At 36.5% G+C, this 9,008-nt stretch overlaps 2 protein-coding genes across 2 annotated transcripts; one reads left to right on the top strand and one right to left on the bottom strand.

Annotated features, from left to right (window-relative positions):
* Positions 1-2,042: 2,042 nt before the first annotated feature.
* On the bottom strand, positions 2,043-5,292 carry prph2lb (peripherin 2-like b). Its single transcript, XM_065256711.2, has 3 exons — positions 4,559-5,292; positions 2,550-2,796; positions 2,043-2,349 (listed from the first exon to the last, which is right to left on the bottom strand). The coding sequence occupies exons 1-3, from the start codon at positions 5,134-5,136 to the stop codon at positions 2,095-2,097; spliced, it is 1,080 nt and encodes a 359-aa protein (XP_065112783.1). The 5' UTR covers positions 5,137-5,292; the 3' UTR covers positions 2,043-2,094.
* Positions 5,293-6,569: 1,277 nt separating this feature from the next.
* On the top strand, positions 6,570-8,760 carry tmem179aa (transmembrane protein 179a, genome duplicate A). Its single transcript, XM_065256710.2, has 4 exons — positions 6,570-6,909; positions 7,332-7,469; positions 7,547-7,625; positions 7,828-8,760. The coding sequence occupies exons 1-4, from the start codon at positions 6,608-6,610 to the stop codon at positions 8,002-8,004; spliced, it is 696 nt and encodes a 231-aa protein (XP_065112782.1). The 5' UTR covers positions 6,570-6,607; the 3' UTR covers positions 8,005-8,760.
* The last annotated feature ends 248 nt before the right edge of the window (positions 8,761-9,008 follow it).

Genomic DNA, 9,008 nt, shown 5'->3' with positions numbered 1-9,008 from the left:
CTTGAACATTCTTACGCAATTTACGTATATCTGAATAGAACCAAAGAACTGAACTGGTTACTGTAACGTTAGGGAGAATTTTCGTGATGGTGGTTACATAAATTACAATTCAGTACGAAATGAATAACCCAACATCATTAACAATTTTTTTAAAAACTTGTTAACGAGGTAACGAGCAAAGATGTCACCAGCGCGTGTAATTTTACAATATTTAATAAGTTTGACAATGTAAAGTAAAATATTTAACGTGTTATTACCGATACGGCATGAAAGTAATACTGATCAATTCCAAATAAACCAAGAAGCAGAATTAGTTTACAAACGGGAGATGGGTGGTTTAACCATATACATTATAATGTCTATGGGTTTAACAGTGACATACGAAGGTGCTAGAGAAAACTGACTTCAATGCAACACAGGCAGGTCACATTTTTTATCTGAGGGATCTGAAATAAATGTATGTTTTTCCAAAGGTCATCTGGTAAGGGAAGTCTAGTGTTTTACAGACCCTAGTAGTTTAAAGGGAGTTTTGTTTTACAAAAACATCTTAAAACACATCTTTTTAAATTAGCTTTTTCTTTATTATTGGATTATTGTATTGTTTTAGTAATGTTGCAAGAATATTTTTCTTGTATCTAATGTCTGTTATTGAGTTGTAAGGAGTTTCTTGAGTGTTTTGAAAGGTGCCTCCAAATAAAATGCATTATTATTTTTTTTATCAATATTACAATAGAATGTGTAATAAATGAATGTGTATTAAAGTTATAGGTAATAAACATTACCAGAAAGAATCATACATTTGTCAATGAACTAATGTTTCTGCAGTCTGCACTATATTGTGGTCACCAGCAATATCACACACATAGACTGTTAAAGAATGGTGCTGCAGCAATGTTGAAGAAAATAAAGTGTAGCAGGGTTTTCTGATAATTTGGAAACATGACTATATAAACATTAACCTGTTTATTGACTGTTCAGTTCTTTTAAATCCAAAATAAAGACCAGTGGGATGCTTGGTCCAGTTATGATGGATCCCATGACCTAAAGCCATCTCTTTAGGTCATGGGATTTGGTTTAAAGTGCTGTTTGTGCACGAAAGTGGAGCATGCATTGTCTCGCTTTGAAGGGCTCAAGAAACATAACAGGAACAATCTAGTTATGCAGTGTAGACACCAAGGCAATTTAGTGTAAATGTATCATTTTTATCACATGCATTCTCACATTTTTATGTAAACACATCTAAAAGGCTCATGACCAAAGCTTTTGACAAATGCTGGTAAACAAAGTAGGGGAAAAAATTGTACGCTACATGTAAGATGTTATCTTTGTATTTACTGAGACCAGTAAAGCAGGATGCATTATGGTTCTACAAGGCCTCGGGCTACCAGCCTTTAATGGAGCCACACACAGAGAGTTTTTGTAAGAGAGGCATCTTGTAATTGCAACTTTTAAATTTATCAGCTTTACACTTGCAATGTTTTATTTTTTACTTACTATCAGGCAAATGCAAGCCTCTCAGTTCAAGGCCCCTGGAGGTCCGGAGACCCCATTGTCCTGTTGTCCAAAAAGTCTCTAAAGCAATACAAGATGCTTTACTAGAGGTAAAACTACAGACCTACAATGTTACAAAGTAAGGGAGTGTTTAGGTAAAATACCAAAAGATCCTTGATGAACCTCAAAAGGTATTGAAATACCAATAATGAGACGATGCCTGTTTAAACCCTTCTCACAAAATGTTTGCCATTAAATTATTAGGATGCACAAAATAATCTTCATTACAGGGTAGAGGCACAGATAAGGATATATTCCATTACTGTATCTTTGTTCATTCTTGTTACCATCATGTTGATCCTGGATGTATACAAATCATCTCCCCAAACATGTTTTTCTCTTTCTGAGAAGTGTTTGTTTCATTTTTCTTTTTGTATGGCACAGGAATTACAGTGCAGTAATATTACTTTTTTTATAACAGGTTTCTGGTCCGGTTTACGCTGTTTTCTTTCTCTGTTTATTAAGTACGAGTCAGATTTGTTGAGCTTGATCTGTCTCTCCAAGGCAGTGTCCAAAGAGTCAATGTCCAAAGTGTCTCATGCACTACCTGACCACAGGTATTTGACTGGCAGGCACATTCTCTTGTGGTCTTTGACTGGTGTTTGGTACATCAATGTTGGGGTCATCATCCACCTGATAGCACTTCCCCAAGTTCTTGATGATATTAAAGTTATAACGGGCTGTGTCGGCTATGCTGTTCTCCAGAATCCAGCCATCAGACTCTGAGTCGGGATCCCCTAACCTCAGCACATTTTCCATGGCCGTCTGAAGATAACGTACTCCGGTCAACACAGACACCTGGAGGAAAGAGGAAGAAAAACTGATGAGGCAGTTGAGGTGTGACTGCCACTTAAGTAAACAATATTTTGAGCAAATGTTTTAAAAGAAAGACTAGAACGTGACAGATCTTTATGATAAAGATGTCCCTCATTCAAGCATATTTTCTGTTATACATTGTAATATGGCAAAATATCTGGTGACTAAACAATCATAGTTACCTCAAAGAGCCAAATGGTGAGAACAATCAAACCAATGGACTGCATTATGTTTGTGTAGTGATCTAGCAGAGCCTGTCTGCAACCCTTTTGGTTCAGGTTCAATTCTTCCTTCTGGTAATCGTAGTTATAATGCGCTGAAATATTGGTGATTTGATACTGGATGCAGGGTCGAGAGGAATGCACATTACAGCAGCTGAAGGGCACCCCATCTATCAAATATTTCCCCTCTACGTTACTCTGTAGTCGACTGAAGTAGAAAAGAAAGATGTATTACACGATCAGAGATGCTGGAAGAAGAAAAGGAGTTAAGACATAACTGGCAACCAGCAACTTGTGTTGTGTAGACATTCAACAGGCCACCGTCAACAACCTGATCAGTGTTGCACTGTGTGAGGCAAATGGTGGTCACACAACCCTGCTGAACTAGCATACCAGCAAGACCAGCATATGTTGTGTTTTGGTGCTGGTTTGCTAGTGCTGGTTTGACCAGCTAAACCAGCACCAAACCAGCATTAGCACCAGCTAAACCAGCACCAAACCAGCATTAGCACCAGTATCACATGCTGGTCCATGCTGGTTTGATGCTGTTTTTTTCAGCAGGGAAGATACTGACTGGTTTTCGTATCGCCCCCACTGCAGTAAAACTGTACATTCTAGAGTGGCCTTTTATTATGGCCAGCCTAAGGCACACCTGTGCAATAATCATGCTGTCTAATAGCATCTTGATATGCCACACCTGTGAGGTGGATGAATTATCTTTGCAAAGGAGAAATGCTCACTAATGCTGGGTAGACTACACACCAAAAGATTTTTTACATCTTATAAGATTTTCAAAATGTGATGGACCACAAAAATAAGGATAAAAAATCCTAGATTTAACCTTTTGGCACCTATAATGTGTGGTGTGCCATGATGTGTCAAAGACAGCACACAACACACAAACAGAGTCTTGACTGTGAACACAGGAAATCTCGCAAAAGCTCGCGAGACTTCAGAATAAGCATGACGATAGACAGATTAGACAGATTTGTGAACAATATTTAAGAGAAATATGCCTTTTGTGTACATAGAAAAAGTCTTAGATCTTTGAGTTCAGCTCATTAAAAATGGGGGAAAAAACCAATTTGTTGCATTTATACTATACATTTAGTGTATTTATTTTTTATTTTGTGACCATAAAGGTCTGACACAAATAAATAGTGTAGTATACTTTAAAATGTACTGTTACACAGTAAACTGTAATATTATAGATATTACGTGTTTTTGAACCTTAGTAAATAAAAGATAAAGTATTTGCTACAGTTTACATTACAATATTCATTACCAAAGTGTAGTAGGCCTAATAACTGTAATAGTATATACTACAGTATACTACAATTTACAACATTAAAGGTGACATAGATTGAACGGGGTATTTATCCTTGTTCTGTGATGTGACATGTAGTTAAAAAAAATTTTTGTTTGGGTCTGTAATGCCTTAGAAGCTTCCTAAAAACCTCTCTCAGATAGCTCTATTAGGGTGGGGGATTTTAAACAAGTGGTTTTGCACCTATTTGTCTCCCCCTACTGGCTTAACTTGCAATCTCATTACTGATTGGCTGACTTTGCTGCCACTCAAAAAATTTAGCCAATTATTTTAAAGTGGAGGGGCAGGGAGATGCCTGTGATGTCATGAGCATCAGATTTTCAGATTGGGCCGTTTTCTGGCTGACATTTTTAAAAGAGGAATTTCTATGAGACGGAGATGTTTAGCATGTTTAGCACTTTTTGTATGTTCGTGAATGCGGGTAGACATTATTTAACAAAGACAAGGTAAAAATGTTTTTTCATTCTCTGTTCCCTTTACTAAAGTATACTACAGTATATTTTTATATGAGAATGGAGATGAATTACTGTATGTACATCATGTACTGTAGGCTACATTAATACAACTCAATTTAAATTAATAATTTATGAATATCCAACCACTTGTGAAAGTGCATTTTGTGGGTATTAAAAAATCGACTTACTCAACCACTTCACTATTGGTCATATCCAGATGGCGGTTACTGATCCACTGTATGTGAAACCAGTCCCGATACCCTCCATTGCCACAGCATTGAAATTGCATCTGCAACATGTCCATTGTGCGCTTAATGTAACAGCGGCCTGGCATGTCAGTGTCTTTATAGTAGCGCATGGCATCACGCAAGCCCAGGAAAAGTGACTCTTCCAGGTCGTTGCGCATACTATAACACATGAGGGCCCCCACAAGGATACAGAAGGTAAAGAAGAATGTGCATATGATGTAAGGCAGCATCAGCAGCTTCCATCGCAGGAATTTGGTGGTGTCCACGCAGTCGTAACAGATCGTGCCCCCCAAAAAGTTAATTGCACAGGCAGTCAAGCCAACCGAGATGAGCATGTTTGGCACTGAGTCGATCTCCTTTGACATCAGCTCACGGCGCTTCTCGATCTCCACTTTTAGGAACAGGCCCAGACTGAATAGTGTTATCCCTGTAACCACAGACACCCAGTTCAGCACCCATAAAACCTGGGCCAATTTGTCTCGATTCGTCTTCGTGAATGTTACTTTTAAGACTGCCATCGTAAATGGGAAAGTCTGTTACTTTTACTGTCTAAGCAGTAAATGTTTAAATCCAGGTGTAAATTTCATAGTGATAAAACATGCTGGCAAATGGGGAGGATGGTAAAAATGCTGCTCAGTGAGTAGGGAGTGAATTGGAAGAGATAGACAATAGGGACTCATAAGCAGCTTACATGGGGTATTTTTACACTCCTGGATGATGGCCTGCACAACAAAACAGACGAGTTAAATCAAGATAGGGAAGATAGTAAAGAAGGCACAGATATGTTACATTGTATAAAAACTCATAGTGTTTATATGCAACATATAAATGATAATGCAACATGATAGGTAACAGCTATGTGCGTATTCAACATAAGTTAGCCATTTAATTTAAACATTAAAGTATGTATTTTGTATTTAAGTATTGATTTAAGTATGAAGTCTACGCCACATACACACTTTGAAAGTGTTCAAGTAAAAATAGCACTGTTTCTAATCATTTATCTGTTGTTTTGTCAAAAAAAAAAAAAAAATTAAAGCAAATGACCTACCTGCTGAGTTCCCATATATTCTGATATGGGTGTATAATCCATATATCTTGATTGTAGGTACTTTATTGTTTCTTTTGTGCATGTTTTAAGTTAGAGACCGGTGATTAGTGGAGAAGCAGGTTTAATGTGACTTCCCTTCAGCCTCATTTTGACCTCCGCCTAATCCATTTATCCTCTGGATTTAATGGAACGCCTCCAAGCCATCTGCAAATCCAACAGCTATAGCCATTGTGCATTTGGTATCTCAACCCAAACCAAAACACTTGCACTTTGGGTCCTGGAAAATATACATACAGTATACATACAAGTTGTTGTTCTGTAAAAATGGGAACTGTTTTACTCCGAACATGACACAAATCTTTATGCATTTTTAGACCCCTAATCTTTATTATTATAATTTGCATAATTAAATGTAAGTACAAACATGAACAGACAGGAGATACATTCATAGCTTTAAATATGATGCAATAGCAATGAAATAAACATAAACACATAAACACATAAAATTACTGTAGTATTCTCTATAAACTGTAGCAAATTTTAGTTGTACATTATTGCTACCACGCTTTGTTAATGTATACTACAGTGTTCTGTAGTTTTACTACAGAGAATTGATAAACTGTAGTAAATACTGTGGTATACTTTAATATTTACTATAGTAAGGTTAAAAAATAGGAATTTTACTACAGCTGACTATATTGAATATTGTGTTTTTTTATGAGGCTAAAGTGAAATGAACAAATTACGTAATAAACTTTTATGCAACAAATATCTGGATTTTTTATTAATATTATTATTTATCTGAGAGATAGAATTACAGATTTATATAAATAAAAAATAAAATATATTTTAAAGATTTTACACACACAAAAAAATGCAGACATACGCTTCAACATAGAGCTGGGCATGCGCAGTAGCGGAATGCAGTCGCTGGGAGGATGGCCGTCGATAATTTTCTCTTTGGCCAGTGCATCCTTTATTTTTTAGCATTTATTTTCGGTTTCATCGCCGTTGTGCCCCTCTCTGAAAACGGGGATGATTTCCAGGGAAGATGTCTGCTGTTCACGGAGGGAATGTGGCAGAATGAGAACATGACGATGGGGAAACAGCGCTTTATTGTTGAGGAATGGGGACCAGAGTCATCCTGTCGCTTTATCACATTCGTGGGCATCGCGTCGCTCATCCTCTCTGCTGTACAGGCCTGGCGGACGCTTTTCTTCATGTGTAAAGCGCATGACGAGTAGGTGACCTCTTATGCATTTACATCCCAAAAACCCTGCTGATAAAAACACATTCTAATAGTTTCTAATAGACCATCATTTCAATTACAATCATAAACCATAAGCATATTAAAACCATTACAAAATTCCTTTATGTATTATGTTTTATGCTTATTCCATGTTGGGTTTAATTGTGTTTAATTGGTTTCCTTGTGCTAAATAACATCACCAGTAGAAGCAAACACATTAGCAATTGGTTTTAATTGGTTTCCATTAAAACCAATACAATTCCCATTATAACTTTTAAATCCATTAGAATGACTTTAGGGACGTGAGAGAGAACAGATATTTTCTAGATTATCAATCTAACAATCAAAGCTTTAATTAACAAACTATAATACACTTTTTTCCTAACCGCAACTTTTCTTGTATCCCTTTATAGCTCTCCTTTCCACGCCTTCTTAAATTTGCTCTTGTCCCTGCTGGTGGTTTTTGTGGTGTTTGTGGCGGGCACCATTTCCAGTGTTGGCTTCAATTCCTGGTGTGATGCTATCACTGAAAATGGGGCAATGCCAAGCAGGTAAGATGTTTTTACATTTTGTTCAAATTTGATTCTATGAATTCAATTATTTACATTTGTTTATTTCTTTTTGCCAGTTGTGAGGACCTGCAAGACACTAATTTAGAGCTTGGAGTTGACAACTCATCCTTTTATGACCAATTTGCCATTGCACAGGTAAACACCCAGGAAGTAAATTCTTAAAAATTAAAGTTCCTACAACTTGTTTGTCAGGCTGTATAAGTTCTTAAAGAACCCTTTTTTTTGTTTCATTCTTTGACTCAAATGCTTCTTTTTACTTTCAGAAAGACTCATTCACAAAATGTCCATAATATGTGATATTAATGTAGAAAACTCACTCACTTTCTCCTCTGGACAGTTTGGCTTGTGGTCAGCTTGGTTATGCTGGCTGGGTCTAACAGTGCTGGCCTTCTTGAAGGTTTATCATATCCACAAGCAACAGGAGCTGCTGGAAAGTCTAATTCAGGAGAAGGAGCTTCTGCTGGGTCATCCTTTACAGAATTCTTATGTGTATAACAGGAATGCCATGATGTAAACAGACATTTCTCACATAATCCCTTTAGACTGCATGCACTGTACCACTCCTGCTGCAACTAGTTTCTGAGGCCTGGATTAAAAAAGTATTTTTTATAAAAACTTATGCCAAACATTAGTTTTAACCTGAGCCTTGTTTTTTTCATGTTTAAATGAATTATAATGGCACATGTCATATGGAGGCATGTAAAGGATTTTCAGTAATGTTCAGTAGACATCATACTGGTTGAATCCACATCAAGTATCTGGGTTGTAAGTGGTGTTATCACATCATACTTATTTTAACAGTTATGCAAATGTGTTATCATCAGGTATTTCTTCTTACAGAAATTGAAATGAAATAAAATTATTACAGTATAAATGCGCAGTTGCTCTTTTATGCTGCTTTTATTTTGTTTATTAATTATAAATGCAAATATAACATACAATTTATATTCATTATAAATGTGTTTCCAGTCTATACGCATTATACTGTGTGATGCTGGCAAAATGTTTGGTTCTACATTATTATTAAAACTTAACAAATAATTCCCCTTTTACATCGTGTGTACAGTTAATAACAGAGTTTTGTCAACAACACATTTTTCGCAACTTTGTAACTGCAGTTCCTCTGACTGTCGGTAAGTGGCACTGTTGCTCTGTTTCTGTTCATAGGCTTAGGGGATGTTGGTCTACCATCATACTTAACCTAAATGGTTACTCTGAAATACATCTAGTAAAGGATTGTAAAATGTAAAATAAAAAAGAACACACATTATGCCGTTTGTTCCAATGGTGTTTTTATTTTTAGGGACAGCACGTCTCTAATGAGATGACGTTTCATTGTCTCTGTCACCATCTAGTGGCTGAAAGGAAGAGTTATATAATTGTTACATGCTGTAAATTCAACTAAAGGGAATTTGGTTTATTGGTCTCCTTTTGTTAATTAGTGATAGCTGGTTAGACAAGAAACATACCGCAGATGATTACCAATGTTATGAATTCCTGAGGTCTCGCTTTTATTTT

Source organism: Paramisgurnus dabryanus, chromosome 12 (genome assembly GCF_030506205.2).
Source record: "Paramisgurnus dabryanus chromosome 12, PD_genome_1.1, whole genome shotgun sequence".
Classification (NCBI taxonomy): Eukaryota; Metazoa; Chordata; class Actinopteri; order Cypriniformes; family Cobitidae; genus Paramisgurnus; species Paramisgurnus dabryanus.
The sequence above is the reverse complement of the archived record's forward strand: the minus strand, read 5'-3'. Positions and strand labels throughout refer to the sequence as shown.

Excerpts from the sequence above, each read along its gene's own strand:
- prph2lb (XM_065256711.2), bottom strand. The coding sequence starts at position 5,136 with ATGGCAGTCTTAAAAGTAACATTCACGAAGACGAATCGAGACAAATTG. Across the intron at positions 2,797-4,558 it reads ACCAATAGTGAAGTGGTTGA|TCGACTACAGAGTAACGTAG; the intron begins GTAAGTCGATTT and ends TTTCTACTTCAG. Across the intron at positions 2,350-2,549 it reads TCACCATTTGGCTCTTTGAG|GTGTCTGTGTTGACCGGAGT; the intron begins GTAACTATGATT and ends TCTTTCCTCCAG.
- tmem179aa (XM_065256710.2), top strand. The coding sequence starts at position 6,608 with ATGGCCGTCGATAATTTTCTCTTTGGCCAGTGCATCCTTTATTTTTTA. Across the intron at positions 6,910-7,331 it reads ATGTGTAAAGCGCATGACGA|CTCTCCTTTCCACGCCTTCT; the intron begins GTAGGTGACCTC and ends ATCCCTTTATAG. Across the intron at positions 7,470-7,546 it reads AATGGGGCAATGCCAAGCAG|TTGTGAGGACCTGCAAGACA; the intron begins GTAAGATGTTTT and ends TCTTTTTGCCAG.